Below are 18703 nucleotides of genomic sequence, written 5' to 3' on the forward strand. Positions count from 1 at the left end.
TGGTTATGCCAGACCCAGTGCACGTATACGCATATCCACAGGAACTTCTGCCAGGGTGCCAGGTGCGTGACATGTCTGTGTGCTCAGACAGAATCTTGATGCTTCCAGGGCCGAGCCAGACCAAGCTGGGCTCCTGATGGGCACAAGGAGGTCTCTGCTGTGTGTTGTTGCCTGCATGGGGCGCTGCCAAGGGTGCGTGGGTGGCATGTGTGTACGTGAGTGCGTGCGTGAACGTGTGTGTCTGTGTGTGTGTAGGAAGAGGCGTTCTCTCTCTTAGACCTTGCTTCTTTCTGTGGTTTGGTTTCTATAGAGACACTTCCTGTGGCAGAGAAAAGAGGTAGTGAGCTGGTGTTTCAGGATGTGAGGGCCCGCAGGAGCAGAGCTGGGCTCCCTCTGACGCCTGCCTACCACCCTGCAAGCTCTGGCCGGCACTGCCCACAGTCCCCATGGTGGGTGGCCCCCACGGCAGGGACCTGTGATCGGCGGCGGCGGCATGCCAGGGAAGCCCAAGCACCTGGGCGTCCCCAACGGGCGCATGGTGAGTGCTGGCTCCGGGCCAGGGCTACGAGGACGGGGTGGGCACATCCAGGGTGCAGCCCAGGAGGCATGCCGGTCCTGGTAGGACCAAGCTAGAGCCCACGAGCTGCCAGCAGGCGGGAGAAATTGGGCACTACCGACAGCAGCAGGCGGTAGAACCTGGTGCTTTCACCCCAGGACTTTTCCAGATGGCTCTGCTAGGAGCCGGTGCAACCCTGGGGATGAGACCAGAGCAGAGTGGACACAGGCTTCTGGTCTGGCATGCAAGTCAGACTCACTGCTCCCTCACCGCTCCTGGCACCAGCCTCATCTGGAGCTGCCTGCATCTCAGGGGAGCAGGGAGACCTGGCATGCTCCTCGCCCATGCCCATGTCCATGTCCTCTGTGGCCCAAGCCCCCTGCTTCTCACTCAGCCTCTGCTTCCCTTCCTCGCTCCATGCCCCAGTGTCCAAGGTCAGGTTAGGGGTAGCCCTTGCTGGGTCACTGCCCTCTATCTCGACCTACTCAGGAGGCTTCTTGCCAAAACTAGCATTCTGTGGTCAGCCTGGGATGGGTCAGCAAGGTCGGGCCAGACTCAAGTTTCTGCATGTTCTATTCCCAGGCTTCCGGGAAGGATTGGGGTAACTGAGCACTAGGATGCCCTTCACGCAGCTGCCCCACCCCCTATACCCTCTGCCTGTCTGCTTAACCCTTGGCCGCAGCATCTGGCTCTTCTCATTCATTCAGCAGGGGCAGCTATCACTGGGCCTCCTTTTTCTCCCTAGGGCCCTAGCTCTCTTGAAAGACCCCCCCCCTCCGCACGGGAGACGGAGACAAGAGGATCACAGGTTTGAGGCCAGCCTCAAAAATTTAGCTAGACCCTGATTCAAAATAAAAAATATATTTAGCTGAGCTTGGTGGCACACGCCAGTGATCCCAGTACTTGTGAGGCTGAGACAGAAGGAATGCAGGTCCAAGGCCAGCCTCAACAATAGTGAGGCCCTCTGCAACTTAGTGAGACCCTGTTTTAAAATGAAAAGTAAAATAGGGCTGGGGGTGTAACTCAGAGGTAGAATGCCTCTGGGTTCAAGCCCCAGTGCTAAAAAATAAAAATAAAAATAAATTTTTAAAGGCTGGGAGTGTATCTCAGAGGTAGAATGCCCCTGGGTTCAATCCCCAGTACCTGTACCAAAAAAAAAAAGAAAGAAATAGAAAGAAAGAAAGAAAGAAAGAAAGAAAGGAAGAAAGGAAGAAGAGAAAAAGAAAGAGTCCCCTATAACAACCCCAGGGAAGCCAGGCAGTATGCTTTCCCCCACACACTAAATTCTATCCTAGTACAAAACCAATGGATCCAGAGTAACCTGAATCCTAGTCCCAGCTCTGTTGTCCCTTCCTGGGAGGGGTCTTCTCTCACCCTCAGTTTCCTTATCTATAAAATTAGGAGACTGGAATAGATCACAGTCTTGCTGTGATGACTAAGTGGATAGAATATGGGGTGCCAGGCCCATATCTCCCCAATGCCCCTACATTTGCAGCCCCTCTTTAGGGTTCTGCCCCACCAAGAATCTGAGCTTCTCCCTAGCCCGACCTCAGCCTCCAATTCCCAAAACCATTCCTCCTTCCAATGTGCCTTTATTGCCCTACTCCAGGCTAGCCGGTGGGGGAGACAAGTCCTCCAAAGCTGGCTCACCCTGTCTTACTGTCACTCACCAACCCAACTTTGAAAGTTCAAGAACCCATGGGCCTTGCACTTCTGTCCCAGAGGCACAATGCTTGGCTCACCCTTCTCCAAGGATCCAGGCCACAAAACCAAAGAGCAGCGCCCCAGGCCCATACCAGAGAGCTGGATTGATGCTTAAGACAGTGCCCAGAACTGCAAGGGCTCAGAGGATGCCTGGAGACAGACCCAGCCTCGGTTCCTTCTGTGCCGGGCAATAGCTTCTCTACCCAAATCATTCAAAATAGGGAGGGTACCCCACACTCTGTCTCCAGATCTGTGAAGCCCACCGATGCTCCGGGATCCTTGCAGCAATGGCCATACACAAGTTTACCTTTGCCCTTCCCGGCCCATTCTGAGCTCTCCGGGCCACATCTTGGAATCCCATGGGTCACAGATGGGCTTTTTGCTGGCCACTGAGCAGCTTTCTGAGGCTGTGCTTGCCTGAGGTAGGGAGGGGTAGACAGGTGTTGGTGACTGTGGCAGAGAAGGGGTTGGAGAGGCACCTGTGGGCCCAATGTCTGGCTCCTCCCAGGAATGACCTCCCAAGGCAGGCTCAGAGGAAGAACGGATGTGCTTAGGTCAGCATCAGGTAGAAGGGTCAGCATCTGGACTCCTGCCGAGCACAGCTGGCTCTGGTCTCCCCACCTTCCCTGTGCCACCCCAGCCCTCACCATCCCCTGCTGAGGCAGCTTCAGTTCTCAGCCTTGTCTTTCTGCCATTCGGCTGTAGGCTGTGGCAGTGAAACCTGTCACTTAGAGATGGCTCCCAGCCCCCTCCCAGAAATGTCTCCCTGAGCCCCAACTGCCACTTCATGTGAGTGCTGAATTCACTAACTCACTCACTCAACAGCCCTCCTCTAGGGCAGCTCTCTGCTGCTGCTAGCCTAGGCACTAAGACCCTGCCCCTGCCCCCAGAACAATGCGCAACCCGGCCAGGCACAAAGGCATGGGTGAAAATACTGAAAAAACCCTCGGATTTGGAGAAGAGCCACAGGGAGAGGACAGAGAGGGCTGAGGGGAGCTGGCAAGGAGAACTTAGGATCTCCACTGACTTAAGAAGATGGACTGTGTCTGGTGGCACACACCTGGATGTAATCCCAGTGCATGAGAGGCTGAGATAGGAGATTTGTAGGTTTGAGGCCAGCCTCAGCAATTTTTTTTTTTTTTTGAGATACTGGGAGTGGGACCCAGGGACATTTTACCTCCGAGATACACCCCAGCTCTATTTTTTATTCTTTCTTCCTTTTTTATTTCAGTACTGGGGACTGAACCCAGGGGCATTCTACCTCCAAATACACCTCCACCTCCAGCCCTATTTTTTATTCTTTATTTGGAAACAGGGTCTCACTGAGTTGCAAAGGGTCTCACTAAGTAGCTGAGGCTATCTGCGAACCGCGATCCTCCGGTCTCAACCTCCAAAATGCTGGGATTACAAGTGTGCGCCACCAGGTTCAGCTTATTCTTTATTTCAAAAACAAGTCTCAAAGGGGCTCCCTAAGTAGTTGAGGCTGTCTAGGAACTGGGATCCTCTTGTCTCTGCCTCCTAAATGCTGGGATTACAAGTGTGTGTGATCACACCCAACTAGCCTCAGCAATTTTGAGACCCTATTTCAACATTAAAAAATAAAAAGGGTTGTGAGCCGGGCGTGGTGGCGCACGCTTGTAATCCCCGCGCTTGGGAGGCTGAGACAGGAGGATCGCGCACGTTCGAAGCCAGCCTCAGCTGCTTAGTGAGGCTCTCAGCAACTTAGTGAGATCCTGTTTCCAAATAAAATATAAAAAAAAATGGGTCTGGGAGTATAGCCCAGAGGTAGAAAGTCTCTGGGTTCCACCCCCAGTCCGACCAAAATAAATAAATAAATAAATAAATAATAAATAAATAAATAAAAGGGTTGGGGTATAACTTTGAAGTAGAAAGCCCCTGAGTTCAAAACCCATCACAAAAAGAAGAAAAGAAAAAGAGGAGGAATAGAAAAAGGAGGAGGAGGTGTGTAAATTGGGGAGGGCACAGGGAGAGACCTGCATGTGGGTGCAGAGTGCTGTGGCCCACGGGGGATGTGAGTTAAGCCTGGCTGGGGAAGTTGTCAATTCTGTCAGAGGGACTTGATTAGTGTTCCTCTCCTGGCAAAGAGACCTACCAGGTAAAGCCCATGTACCTCTCTCTGTGTTCCTGGTGTCCAGCTCAGGCCAGGTGCTTCAGGGTAAGGTGGCCTTACAGAGAGGCCAACACTGAGGGTCAGCTATAGGGGACCAGGCACCCGGGGTTGTATGTGGACATCCCCAGAACGTGAGTTTCTGGCTTCTATTCCCTCAAAGATGAAATGAGACAATGATACAGGTGTCCTGGGCAGAAGATGCTCAACAATTCACCCTTCCTTTGAGACTTGACCCCTCCAAACTCCCCTGTCCACAAAGGGAAGTGGTGTGGGAGGTGGGGAGAATACCTCAGGCTCCAGAGACTGGCGCTGTGGGTTCTAATCTCAGCACTGCCACTGTGACTTGAGTTTCAGTTTCCTTATAAAACGGGGGCAATATTGCCTGCCACAGAGGACACAAGGGAAGACTGGAGAACAGGGTGTGACAGCTGGGTTCAGGAAATTTGGGGCCTTACCTCCCCTGGTGCCAGCAGCTAAGACCAAAGCATGACAAAGCGAAGCCTGACCACAGGTCGGTGTCACTGGCCACCACGCCCGTCCTCGCCCTTTCTTCCTCTTTTCCTCCATTTACCAGCCACTTCTCCTCAAATAGGCAGGGTGCGGTGGGGGAGGCCAGTTCTGCATAACAAGGTCCCCAGGCCGAACAGGGCCCTGCCAGCAGGTATCTGCCTCTCACTTTGCCCGAGGACCTGGCTTTGGCCAGAGAGTGCCCGCTGCTTTCACACACGGGCCTCATGCAGCCTTCGTAGCAGCTGCAGGAAGCTGGGAATCTGAGCCCCATGCTACCTGGGGTGGGGGACCTAAGGCTCAGGGAAGAGAAGTTACTTGTTTCAAATGGCACATGCTGCTTCTTCTCAGCTCTAGATTTCTGTCCCTACACCAGCTCAGTCACAACTATGCTGTCAGCAGCTAGTGGTGTATGCCTGTAATCCCAGTACTTGGGAAGATCGCAGGTTCAACGCCTGCCTCAGCAATTCAGCGAGGTTCCCACTAACTTAGTGAGACCCTGTTTCAAAATAAAAAACAGAAAAAGGGCTGGGGGTCTACCTAGCTTAAAAGTAGAGCATTTCTGGGTTCAGTCTTCAGTTCCTGAGGGAGAGACAGACAGAAAACAGAAGACAGACAGACAGACAGACACAGACACACACACACATACACACATACACACACACTGGATGAAGAACTACAGATGGCAGATTGGCAGATGCTGGAGAGTTTAGCAGCTGAGCCTCCAGGATATAGGAGATGCCTGGGCCAGGGCCTAATGGCTTTTGGGAGGCACCAGGCCAAGTAGAGTGCCTCTGGGAGGGTTCAGATGGGTTTTCTGCCCCCAACCAGGCCTGTCCTCCAGGAGCCACAGACTGGCAGCAGAGAGAGGCCCAGATAGGGTGTTTGAGGATGACTGATGTCATTGGGTACCGGTGCGCGCGTGCGCGTGTGTATGTGTGTGTGTGTGTGTGTGTGTGTGTGTGTAGAAGCAGATACTCAGGCAGGCAGAAGAAACAAGAAAGCAGGAAGCAGGAATGTGTAGGGGTACAGGGAAAATAGAAAAGTTTGAATAAAGTGTAGGGTGGCGGTGAGGGGGAGGGAAATGGGTGAGGCTGGAGGGGTTCATTAGTCAGATGCAGGAGGGTTTTAGTTACCTGGCAACTGCAGTGGGATGTGGGGTACAGGTGAGCAGGTAATAGGATCAGAGGTGGGACAGTGGGGATGGACAGGGAGACCTGTTCAAGAAGACCTGGAAGCCAGCCCCACTTAAGGACACAGATGTTCAATTAACCCATTAAGTCCCAAGGTGTGTGTGTGTGTGTGTGTGTGTGTGTGTGTGTGTGTGTGGTATTGGGGAGTGGAATCCAGGGGTTTTCCTACCTCTGGACTATACTCCCAGACCTATTTTTACTTTATTTGGAAACGGTCTCACTAAGTTGCTGAGAGCCTCACTCAGTAGCTGAGGTTGACTTTGAACCTGTGCAATCCTCCTGTCTCAACCTCTCAAGTGCTGGGATTACAAATGTGCACCACCATGTCTGGCAAGTCAAGTTTTTAATTCTATGAACATTATTAATATTAACATTAGAGCCTGGCGTGGTGGCGCATGCTTGTAATCCCAGCATTTAGGAGGCTGAGACTGGACCTGTGATCCTCCTCAGTTTTTTGTTTGTTTGTTTGTTTGTTTTGTTTTTTAGTACTGGGGATGGAACCCAGGGGCATTCTACCTCCAAGCTATGCCCACAGCCCTATTTTTTATTCTTTATTCTGAAACAGGGTCTCACTGAGTTGCAAAGGGCCTCATTAGTAGCTGAGGCTGTGAAACACAATCCTCCTGTCTCAGCCTCCCAAATCCTGGGATTACAAGCATGCACCATTACGCCCGGCTGGGTCCTCAGTTTTTTATAGGTGTTCCACATCTAGGGCGATGGAACAAAATGGGTTAAACACAAGGTAGAAATGAAGCTTCTGGGAGCCAAACATTGGGAGTGGGGACTGGCCTCAGTCCCTGCGCCTTTTGGGCCTTTGGACCCCTGGCCACCGAGGGCTGGAGAGGCTGATCAGAGATGGGAGGGAAGTTCAGAGATAGGGGTGTAGGAGGAGGGCAAGGCCAGGCAGCCCCAGCAGCGGGTGGGGGGGATGACTCCCTGAGACCTTTGGGAGGGCGGTGACAGCGTCTCAGCAGCGGGGAACACTGCTGCAGCTGCAGAGCAGCGGGGGAGGAAGAACGCGGGCAGGTGCGGGATGGCTCCGCCCTGGCAGAAGAGCAGGCTGGGGGGGGCCTGGCTCCGCTCGCCTCAGCCTACAGCTCTCGGTCCGGGCTTTCTCTGGGCGTGGGGAGTGCCGGCTTCGTTGGCGGGGTGTGTGTGTGTGTGTGTGTGTGTGTGTGTGTGTGTGTGTGTGTGTGTGTCCCTGAGGAGGTGAGTCACTGGGGCAGCGAAGGCGGGGCCGGGGGAGGGCGCAAGGGGCGTGGCGCCCTCAGTGCAAACTTTCACTCCAGCTCAGCAACTTCCTACCTTGTGCTTCAGATGGGAGACGAGGCTCGGGGAGGAGCCCGAGGTTATAAAACTAGAAACGGAGCCCGGTGTGGCAGCGCACGCTTGTAATCCAGCATTACGGGAGGCTGAGGCAGGAGGACCGCGGCTGGAGGACAGCCTCAGCTACTTAGCGAGGCCCTTTGCAACTCAGTGAGACCCTGTTTCAAAATAAAGAATAAAAACTAGGGCTGGGGGTGTAGCTCAGAGGTAGAATGTCCCTGGGTTCCATTCTCAGTATATATATATATATATATATATATATATATATATATATATATATAAAAGCTAGACAAGGGCAGAATCTTGGATTTGAGTCCCAGTCTTGAAAATCCCCAACACCTGTGCTCCATTTTCTATGGCAGGGAAACCCCAAAGCCTAGCTGGGGCAGCCATCATTCCTGATACAATGATTGCATTGTTTCTTGAACACTTCTAACCATTAGGGTTCTTTACATTTATTTAACTTATTTAATCAGAAGCAATCTTTCAAAGCCAGAATTATTTTCACTTTTTTTTTTTTTTGTAGTACTGGGGATTGAACCCAGGGCATTCTACCTTTGAACTACATTCCACAGTCCTATTGTGTGTGTGTGTGTGTGTGTGTGTGTGTGTGTGTGTGTGTATTACTGGGGATTGAATGTTGAGTGCAGGGGCATTCTACCTCCTTGCTATACCCCAGCCTTATTTATTTATTTATTTATTTATTTATTTATTTATTTATTTATTTTGTGGTGCTGAGGATTGAACCCAGAATTTTTTTATTTTTTATTTATTATTATCATTATTATTATTATTTATTTATTTATTTATTTATTTATTTATTGGTGGTGCTCGGGGTGGAACCCAGGGGCTTTTCTACCTCCGGGTTATACTCCCAGACCTATTTTATATTTTATTTGGAAACAGGGTCTCACTAAGTTGCCGAGAGCCTCACTCAGTAGCTGAGGCTAGCTTCGAACCTGTGTGATCCTCCTGTCTCAGCCTCCCAAGCGCAGGGATTACAAGCGTGCGCCACCACGCCCAGCTCTTATTTTTTATTTGAAACAGGGTCTCACTAAGTTGCGGAGAGCTCTCACTATGTAGCTGAGGCTGGCCTCGAACCCAGATCCTCCCGTCTCAGCCTCCCAAGTGCTGGGATTGAATTACAAGTGTGCGCCACCACACCCTGCTACCAACACTGTTTTTTGGTTTTTTTTTTGTACTTCTGGGATTACAAGCATGTGCCACCATGCTCGGTCCAGCTCTATTTCTTCCTTCCTCCTTTCTTTCTTTCTTTCTTTCTGTCTGTCTGTCTGTCTTTCTTTTTTTTGTGTGTGGTACTGGGGTTCCTGGAAACCCTTCTACCTCTGGGCTACACTCCCAGACCTATTTTTATATTTTTATTTGGAAACAGGGTCTTTAAACCAGCCACGCTGGCTTTGAACCTGCATGATCTTCCTATCTCTGCCTCTCAAGTGCAGGCATTACAAGCGTGCGCCACCATACCCAGCCCTATTTCTTATTCTTTATTTTGAAACAGAGTCTCACTAAGTTGCAAAGGGCCTCACTAAGTATCTGAGGCTGGCCTTAAACATGCTATCCTCCTGTGTCAGCCTCCCAAGTACTGGGATTACAAGTGTGAACTACCACGCCCTGCTGGATTCAAGCCTTAATGCCAGCCCCAGTGTGTGTGTGCACACACACACACATAGAAAGGAGGAAGGTCACTGTGCTAAAGTCTGAGAGCCTCTGCTCTAGTCTATAAAAACAGCATCCTGTGAGGCCGGGCGTGGTGGCACACTCTTGTAATCCTAGCATTTGGGAGGCTGAGACAGGAGGATTGTGGTTCAGGAACAGCCTCAACTACTTAGGTCCTTTGTAGCTCAGTGAGACCCTGCTTCAAAATAAATTTAAAAACAGGGCTGGGGGTGTTTCTCAGAGGTAGAATGCCCCTGGGTTCCATCTCCAGCACTACAAACAAACAAAAACACAGCACCCTGTGCCCTCCTAGGGTGAGAAGGGACTCGGCCTCAAGAGGAAACAGGTGTGATAAGGAGGTCATTAGCTCAGACACCTTCAGCCAGCATTGATGGGGACTTTGCCCCAACCACGTACTTATCACTGTTCTATATGCTATAAATGGAACAAACCTGAGTCCTCACAACACCCCCCTGGAGGGAAGTTGCTATTCTTAGCACCATTCCCTGTTTACAGATGGAAGCCAACAAGTGGACCGATTTGCTCAAAGTCGCACAGCTAATAGGCAGCCGAGCAGGACTAAAGCGAGCTGTGCACACTTGGGCTCACCCAGCAGGGGCTGGTGGAGGAGGAAACCGGGGACCACGGGAAGATCGTTGGCATAAGTCCCAGCACACGGTGGTTGGTACACGATGCAGAAATAGCCAGAGCAGCCTGAGCAAACCCCCCCAGCAGGGCATGCAGGGCACGAGCAGCACGCTCTTCAAGTGGAGGAGAGCATAGTTCGGGCTCCCAGGAGAGCGGAAGTGCTGCTCGGAATCCCTCACCGGGCTCTGCTCTGACTCTCTGCCTTGGGTTTCTCCTAGGTTCTGGCTGTCTCAGATGGAGGTGAGTGACCACGTGGAGAAGGCCTGGCTGGGCAGAGGCGGAGGCAGCGGGAGCTGCAGAACGATGCCTACCTGAGGTGGGCCTGGGCTGGGACAGGGGAGGGAAGCAAGGCTCACCCCCACGTGTCCATCCCCGCAGAGCTGAGCAGCACGGCGGGACCCCAAGGCCAGGGTGAGGGCCGCGGCAGCTCCCTCAGCATCCACAGCCTCCCCAGTGGCCCCAGCAGCCCCTTCCCTACCGAGGAGCAGCCTGTGGCCAGCTGGGCCCTGTCCTTCGAGCGACTTCTGCAAGACCCCTTGGGCCTGGCTTACTTCACAGTAAGCTCTGCGTGTGTGTGGGGGGGCAGATGGCAGGTGCCTCTGCAGGGCGGTGGCGGGGGTCCCGGAGGGGGCAGGATGGAACTCCAAGCTGGCCTGGTGGGCTCCCCTCCCCGCTCCCCATCTAATCAGTCTTTGGCACCGTCTCTCCTCCCAGCTGGGAACTCTTCTCCCTTTTCTCTGTCCCCGTCACTGCTTCTCATTTCCTCTCCATGCCTGCGGATCTGCTGCCATCTGTCTGTCTGGCCCTGTCTGGCTGGCTGGTCTCTTGGCCCTGCCTCTGTCCCTGTGTCTTTGAACACATCCTCTGATTCAGTCCGTCTGACTGCCTCCCCTTTCTCCTCCCCCAGGAGTTCCTGAAGAAGGAGTTCAGCGCTGAAAACGTGTCTTTCTGGAAGGCCTGTGAGCGCTTCCAGCAGATCCCAGCCAGTGACACGCAGCAGGTGGGGGGGGGGGGTGGCAGTGGAGAGCTGGGGCAGAGAGGTGGGGCCGGGGCCTGGGCAAGGCTCCTGACCCTCTCCCCTGTCCTCCTGCCCCAGCTAGCTCGAGAGGCACGCAACATCTACCAGGAGTTCCTATCCAGCCAGGCACTGAGCCCCGTGAATATCGACCGGCAGGCCTGGCTGGGCGAGGAGGTGCTGGCCCAGCCTCGGCCTGATATGTTTCGGGCGCAGCAGCTACAAGTGGGTGGTGCTGCGGGGCGCGGCCTTAGGAGAGACACAGGACGAAGGGGCTGGGTCGCATCCCAGGGGGAGCTCGACCGGCGAGGTGGAGGGGGCAAATTTGGACGGAGCCGAGTCCAAGGCGGGGGCAAGACCCGGGTCAGAGGTCGATACCGAAGGCTCAGGTGGCACCGACTGGGGCAGAGCAACCTGGGGGTAGCTGTCAGGCACCGAGGTGGGGGCCGAGAGGCTAGGGCCTCCCTTTCTGGGTTGGGGCAGGGCAGCTGGGGCGCAGGCGCGCCCCGCCCAGCCCTCGCCCGCACCCCGCGCTCGCCCCGCAGATCTTCAACCTGATGAAGTTCGACAGCTACGCGCGCTTCGTCAAGTCCCCGCTGTACCGCGAGTGCCTCCTGGCGGAGGCGGAGGGGCGCCCCCTGCGGGAACCCGGCTCCTCGCGCCTCGGCAGCCCAGACACCTCCAGGAAGGTGAGTGCGGGCCGTGGCGGGCGGGAGCCTCTGCGCGAGGGGCCGCTGCCCCGCAGGCTCCACAGCTGCCGGCGGCTGGGCCCGGGTCCGCACCAGCGCCCTCCTTGTACCCGCAGAAGCCGAAGCTGAAGCCCGGGAAGTCGCTGCCCCTGGGTGTGGAGGAGTTGGGGCAGCTGCCACTAGCTGAGGGTCCTGGTGGCCGCCCGCTCCGCAAGTCCTTCCGTAGAGGTGAGGGCAGGAGGGGCCCTAAAGATGGGGAGGGGTGGGCAAGTTTGGGGAACGTCCTCTTCCCCCACTTGATCCACTGACGGTCTGAAAAAAAAATGTCCTGACCACCTCGTCCCCGCGGAAGGTTTATTCTTTCTTTTCTTTTCTCTTATTTTCTTTCTTTCTTTCTTTCTTTTCTTTCTTTTCTTTTTTTCTTTTCTTTCTTTTTTTTTTTGCGGTACTGGGGATGGAATCCAGGGGCATTCTACCTCCAAGCTACACCACCAGCTCTATTTTTTAAAAATTCTTTATTTTGAAACAGGGTCTCACTAAGTTGCAAAGGGCCTTACTAAGTAGCCGAGACTGTCGGCAAACCTCGATCCTCCTGTCTCAGCCTCCCAATGCTGGGATTATAAGCGTGCGCCTGCAGCCTGGCTCTTTACCCCGGGTAGTTTTGCTCCTGGATTAGACCTTAGAAGTTTGAGAGGCCTCCCCAGCAGCAGTGCTCCCGGGACCGCAGCTGGGCCCTGCAGGTGGTTTTAGACAAGGTCTAGGGAGGCCTCGCAGAGGCCTGGGTGAAGGAAGAGGGCCACTCCCTTTCATCGCTCTCTCTGCTCTAGAGCTAGCTGGAGGGGTCGCAAACTCAGTCTTGCGTCGTGAGTCTCAGGGCTCCCTCAATTCCTCGGCCAGTCTGGACCTCGGCTTCCTTGCCTTCATCAGCAGCAAATCTGAGGTGAGCTGAACCCTGGGGGGAAAGGAGGCACAGTACAGGTTGGGGCCACTACGTGGTCCCTGTCATTCCTGGTCCGTGTCCCCACATCCATTCCTGGCTTGCTCAGCACAGCCAACCCCTCAGCCTGCCTGCCTGCACTGGATTGGTCCCTGTGCAAGTCATGGGTGCACGCCCTCACTGGCAAATGCGTTCATGTGTGGGTGCCCAGGTGTGCACAGCATGTGTGTGGGGGTGGACCTATCTTTGAGCACCCACACAACTGGGCGGGCACATCTGCGTACATGTAGGAGGATGCGTCTCTGCCTGCTTCCAGGTGTGCCCTTTCGTGTGTGTGTGCCTGTGTGTGCCCAGTGGGCTTAGCTGTCTCTGCATCTGCATCTGCAACCTCCCCAACTCCTGCCCAGAATCAGAGCCACCGGAAGAGCCTTGGGAGCAGTGAGGGTGACAGCGAAAGCCGGCCGGGGAAGTACTGCTGTGTGTACCTGCCTGACGGCACAGCCTCCTTAGCCCTGGCCCGACCCGGCCTCACCATCCGGGACATGCTGGCAGGCATCTGTGAGAAACGAGGCCTTTCTCTACCTGACGTCAAAGTCTACCTGGTGGGCAATGAGCAGGTGAGGACCTGACCTGTCCCCAGCTCTAACCTCCTTCCTGATCCAGACCCCAATCCGCTCCAGGTCTTCTGGATTGACCCTAATTATAGCCCCATTTCTATTATCTATTTCTAGCTCTAGCCTGCCACCCCATGCCCATGCCAACTCCCAACTAACCCCAGCACCGACATTTCACTCAAACGTCAACATCAGCCCACATCCCACAAAAATCCTGTTTGCCCCCACACCCCTCACGGTTTCCAGCCTCATCTACTGTCCTACAGTTGTGGTCTCAGGGAGTTAAAGCCATGAGAAGTCACTGCTGGATCCCACAGTTTAGACTGCCATCGACACAGGCCCGCCCTTGAAATGGCCATGTGCAGGGAGCCCTCACCTCCTCTGCCACCAGAGGCATCCAACTCCACCTAACTCTGAACAACTTCCCTTCAGGTTCAAATTAGCAGTAAGCTTTAAAAAGGAGTACAGGCTAAGTTTGGTGCATGCCTGGAGAGGCTGAGACAGGAGGATCACAGATTTGAGGCCCACCTCAGCAACTTAGTGAGACCATGCTTCAAAACAAAAAATAAAAAGGGCTGGGGGTGTAGCTTGGAGGTGGAATACCTTTGGGTTCAACCCCTAGTATCAAAGAAAAATATAGAGGGAAACTCACTTTAAACTAAACATCCCAGCCAGGCGTGGTGGCGCACGCTTGTAATCCCAGCATTCGGGAGGCTGAGACCGGAGGATCGCGGTTCGCGGACAGCCTCAGCTACTTAGTGAGGCCCTCCACAACTTAGTGAGACCCTGTTTCAAATTAAAGAATCAAAAATAGGGCAGGAGGTGTAGCTCTGAGGTCGAATGTCCCTGGGTTCCATCCCCAGACCTGCAAAAAAAAAATAAAAATAAATTTAAAAAAATATATATATATGTATATATATATATATATATATATATATATATATTTTTTTTTTTTTTTGTGGTACTGGGGTTCCTGGAAGCCCTTCTACCTCTGGGCTACACTCCCAGACCTATTTTCTGTATTTTTGAAACAGGGTCTCTTAAACCAGCGCGGATGGCCTCGATCCTCTTGCCTCTGCCTCCCAAGCGCAGGGATTACAAGCGTGCGCCACCACGCCCGGCAAATTAAAAATATTTAAAAAGTAAAGTAAATATCCTGTGAGAGGATGTCGAGGAACAATGATGCATTCCAGGAGACCATTAGGATTTCACTCACCCGGCAGTCAAGTCCTGAGACCCTGTCACGTAGGTAGGTGAGCAGAGGGACCAGGCCCAGGCTCTGTCCTCCAGGCAGTGAGCCAGGCAAGAGATGCCTGGTCAGGAGGAGCTGCACCTCCAGAGGAGGTCTATGGAGGAAGGTAGGCGTTCCTGGCCAGCGTCCAGAGGCTTCATGGAAGGAGCAGCAGTTGATGTGGATGGGGAGGGGTTTGCCTGGCAGGGCTGGTGGGAAGATATTCCAGGTAGAGGCAACAGTGTAAGTTAAGGCCTGTAGGTGGGTACTTGCAGGACCTGTTCAGGGACCTGGAGTATGGGGGTGTGGGAGACACTTTTCCCACTCTCTCAAGCCATTAGAGCAGCTGCCAGCAGCCCAGATGGGCTTTTATGCCTGCTAAATGTAACTACCACCCACGTTCCACCTGTCCCTGCTGCACAGCATGGGCCACTGTCTGGGAGAGGCTGTCCCCTCCTCCCCACGCCCCACTCTGGGCCAGCAGACAGTGGGCCTCAGGGTGTGGTGAACACTGGGGTTGCTGTTTACATACCTACTGTGTGCTGGGCACTGTACTAGCTGCTTCACACCTCTGTGGCCTCAAGATGGTCATGGGACAAAGAGGAGACAAGAAGTATCCTTAGTAAGAAAGGGGTGGAAACAAGTTTGTTCAGGGACAAGGAAGCTGGGCATGGTGACGCACACTTGTAAGTGCTTGGGAGGCTGAGAGAAGAGGATTGCAGGTTCAAAGCCAGTCCTGGCAACTTAGTGAGGCTCTCATCAACCTAGTGAGACCTTATTTCAAAATAGGAAATAAAATCAGGCTAAGGGTGTAGCTTGGAGGTAAAATGCCTCTGGCTTAAATTCCTCAGTACCAAAAGGAAGAAAGAAAGAAAAAGAAAGAAAGAAAGAAAGGAAGGAAGGAAGGAAGAAAGAAAGGAAGAAAGAAAGAAAAGAAAGAAAAAGGAACAAGGAGCAGGGCATGGTAGTACATACCTGCAATCCCAGTGCTTGGGAGGCTGAAATAGAAGGATCACAGGTTCACGGCCAGTTTCAGCAACTTAGGGAGGCCCTCAGCAACTTAGTGAGACCTGGTTTCAAAATTAAAAACAAAATAGTGCTGGGGATGTAGCTCAGGGGTAGAACACCCCTGACTTCAATCTCCAGTACCACAAATAAAATAAATAAATTGATAGATAGATGATAGATAGATAGATAGGGCAAGGCCTGGGTGACTGACCAAAGGTGGGTGGTAAGGGAGAAAATGTCCAGCTGGCTAGGTTGGTATTCCCAGGAGGGATGGAGAGGTGCCCAGGAGGCATATCCTCTCCTGTCCCAGGCCAGGGCCACAGCATCCCTGTGCTATGTCATGACCACTGCACCCCTCTGTCCCCTGTAACCAGAGTCCTTCCCTAACCTTCCTCCAAGTCTGGCCACTTTTCTTCTTGGCCTTATCAGGCTCCGCCTCTCGTCTGCCTCCCTACAGCCCTGCTGCCCTGGGCCCTTCCTCTGATCTCTAGGGAGCCCCATTGGGGGTCATAGGAGGAAAGTGAAGGTACTTCTAAAGGCCCCAGGGATATTCAGGTGGGGGAGGGACACTTAGACCCTGCCTGGTCCGCAGAAGGCCCTGGTCCTGGATCAGGATTGCACTGTGCTCGCGGACCAGGAAGTGCGGCTGGAGAACAGGATCACCTTTGAGTGAGTGTCCTGCCCGGGGACCTGGTCTCCGGACACTGGCCTGGTCTGTCCTGTCTATATTGGTCTCAGTTTCTTCTCAGGCTCTGCCTCTTGTGCTGGGACCCCCGCCCCTGTGCTGAAACCCCCTCCCCTCGCTACCCCCCACCCCACCCCGCACTGTTCAAGTCCTGCACCTTCCTTCCGGGCAAGTCCCTGGAGGTTTGGGAGGTTTGAGAGGTTTGCGGGAGAGGAGGCCTGGCCCTCCGCCCCTCTGCAGCCGAGGGTCCTGTGCAGGCTGGAGTTGGTAGCCCTGGAGCGCGTGGTGCGGATCTCAGCCAAGCCCACCAAGCGACTGCAGGAGGCGCTGCAGCCCATTCTGGTGAAGCACGGCCTGAACCTGGAACAGGTGGCGCTGCACCGGGTGAGCTGTGGGACCTGGGGCTGCTGGTTGGAGTGGCAGGGAGGGAGTTAATTGTCCCACCAGCTACTGACCTCTCCCCCCAGCTAGGAGAGAAGCAGCCACTGGATCTGGGAAAGCTAGTGAGCTCAGTGGCGGCCCAGAGACTGGTTTTGGACACTCTTCCAGGTAAGGGCCATTGGCCCGGGGCTTGACCTCAGGTATGGCTGTGGCTAAGGAGGGGGTGCAGGAGGGAGGCAAACACCAATGGTGCTCTCTGTCACAGGTGGGAAGGTCCAGGAAGCCAGCAACATGTCTCCCTGCCGCAGCCAGGTGACCAGGAACCCCAAGTGCTATCTTCCACCTGCTACTTCTTGTCTCCTGGCTATGGCTCTGACCCCACGTTTTTGCAGGGATGCCCACCTAGAGCCCAGAGTGAGGCTTCGCATCCCCTTCCACAGTCCTCCAGCCTGCTGGGGGTGGCGCCCAGTAATGCCACTGGGAAACGGCAAACCTGTGATATTGAAGGTACCTGGAGGGATGATGGGGTCGGGAGGCACGGGAGTGAGGTGGGCTGGCATAGGCAGCTCTGTGAGAGGGGCCTCCTGACTCTGTGGCTGCCCCCAGGCCTGGTGGAGCTGCTGAACAGGGTGCAGAGCAGCGGGGCCCATGACCAGAGGGGCCTTCTTCGAAAAGAGGACCTGGTGCTTCCAGAATTTCTGCAGCTGCCTGCCCAGGGGCCTGGCTCCCAGAAGGCCCCACCAGAGACTGAATCAGCTGCCCAGCCTAAGGGGGGTCCCTCGGACTCAGCTGCCCACCTGGCTCTCTGAAACCTGTGTAACCGTCCAGGCTGGCTGCATGGTGCCTGGCGGGCCAAGCATGCATGGGTCCGCTCTGCATGCCCTATCTGTGCCATGAGTGTCTCTGGCCCCTCCTGCCATGGGCAGGCCCACGGGAAGAGCCAGGAGAGGGTGAAGAGGGCACTCAGAGGAGACATATCACACAGCTGCCACCACCTGTCCCTCGCAGCCAGGCCACTGAGAGGGAGAGGTGGGCCTCCTGGTGCAGGTGTGCCCAGCCTGGAGGGGTGGCGTTGGCAGTGCCAGCCTCCCCAGCCTGTGCCAAGCTTCAGCAGTGGGCGGGGGGCCGGCCCCCCTTTAGAAGCGATATGAGTAGGGCCTGGGGTGTAGGTGGGCAGCCCTCCCTCCACCCAGTAGACTGCTGTTCTTGTGGATTTTGCAGTTGGCTTGGGGCAGCTGGGCTTGTCCTGGATATATGATATTGTTATAATAATAATTATTATTCTGCCATGAGGTGTGTTCTCTGTGTACCAGTCTGCTGCGTGATTCCCCCTCCCTGCAACAAGCCACGCTGCCTCTGCTACCAAAGTCAGCACCAGGAAGTCTTGGGGACCTTGGGAGGTACCTTCTGACTTCCTGTTTTCAGATTGTCTCTTCCTGACTGCATAGAACGTTGAGTGTGCATGTGTGTTCATACCCATAAATGCGAGAGAGAGAGAGAGAGAGAGAGAGAGAGAGAGAGAGAGATTCTTTCCTCCCCTGCAGCTGTTCACAGGATTGAAGCACATCATTCAGGTTGCTATTTCTGCTTCTACTAGGGAGCCAAAGTGTGGGAGGGGTGGGGTTTACAGAAGGTAGAACCCAGGGGCTTTCTATCTCTGGGGTACACCCCAACCCTATCTTCTTATTTATTTATTTATTTATTTATTTTGGTGGTACTGGGGTTCCTGGAAGCCCTTCTACCTCAGGGCTTCACTCCCAGACCTATTTTTATATTTTCATTTTGGAAACAGGGTCTCCTAAGCCAGCGCATGCGGCTGGCTTCGAACCTGCGCGATCCTCCTGTCTCCGCCGCCCAAGCGCGGGGATTACAAGCGTGCACCACCACGCCCGGCTTATTTATTTATTTATTTATTTATTTATTTATTTGGTGATACTGGGGATGGAACCTAGGGGCTTTCCACCTCCGGGCTATACTTCCAGACCTATTTTATATTTTATTTGGAAACAGGGTCACACTAAGTTGCTGAGAGCCTTACTCAGTAGCTGAGGCTGGCTTTGAACTTGTGCAATCCTCTTGTCTCAACTGCCCAAGCGCGGGGATTACAAGTGTGTGCCACCATGCCCGGCCTGCCTTATTTTTTTTATTTGGAAACAGGGTCTCACTAAGTTGCTGAGAACCTCACTGACTTGCTGAGGCCGACTTTGAACCTGCAATCCTTCTGTCTCAACCTCCCAAGTACTGGGATTACAGGTGTGAACCACCACACCCAGCAAACCAAAGTGTTTCTACACACAAAGCTGGGGGTTCCTGTGGATGCATCAAGACCTAGGTGTGGGGAACAACCTTCCTCTTCTTTGACTACATGGTCTCCAGGCAACCAAGGAGACCAGGACCAAAC

The 18703-nt window shown here is 53.9% G+C and overlaps 1 protein-coding gene across 2 annotated transcripts; it reads left to right on the plus strand.

Moving 5' to 3' along the window:
• Positions 1–493: 493 nt before the first annotated feature.
• RGS14 (regulator of G protein signaling 14) lies at positions 494–17111 on the plus strand (the record flags this gene model as incomplete). Of its 2 annotated transcripts, none has more annotated exons than XM_080716211.1 (15): positions 494–538; positions 9961–9982; positions 10121–10299; positions 10650–10742; positions 10839–10982; positions 11303–11446; positions 11563–11674; positions 12274–12386; positions 12797–13000; positions 15829–15905; positions 16179–16305; positions 16389–16470; positions 16568–16614; positions 16695–16809; positions 16909–17111. In XM_080716211.1, 15 exons carry the CDS (start codon positions 494–496, stop codon positions 17109–17111), a joined length of 1707 nt encoding a protein of 568 aa, XP_080572337.1. The 2 variants fall into 2 exon arrangements, with proteins under 2 accessions (XP_080572337.1, XP_080572338.1); XM_080716212.1 differs by having other exon boundaries at positions 16695–16816; positions 16909–16954.
• Positions 17112–18703: the final 1592 nt, after the last annotated feature.

The sequence above is a fragment of the Muscardinus avellanarius genome (assembly GCF_963383645.1).
Source record: "Muscardinus avellanarius genome assembly, chromosome: 1".
Classification (NCBI taxonomy): Eukaryota; Metazoa; Chordata; class Mammalia; order Rodentia; family Gliridae; genus Muscardinus; species Muscardinus avellanarius.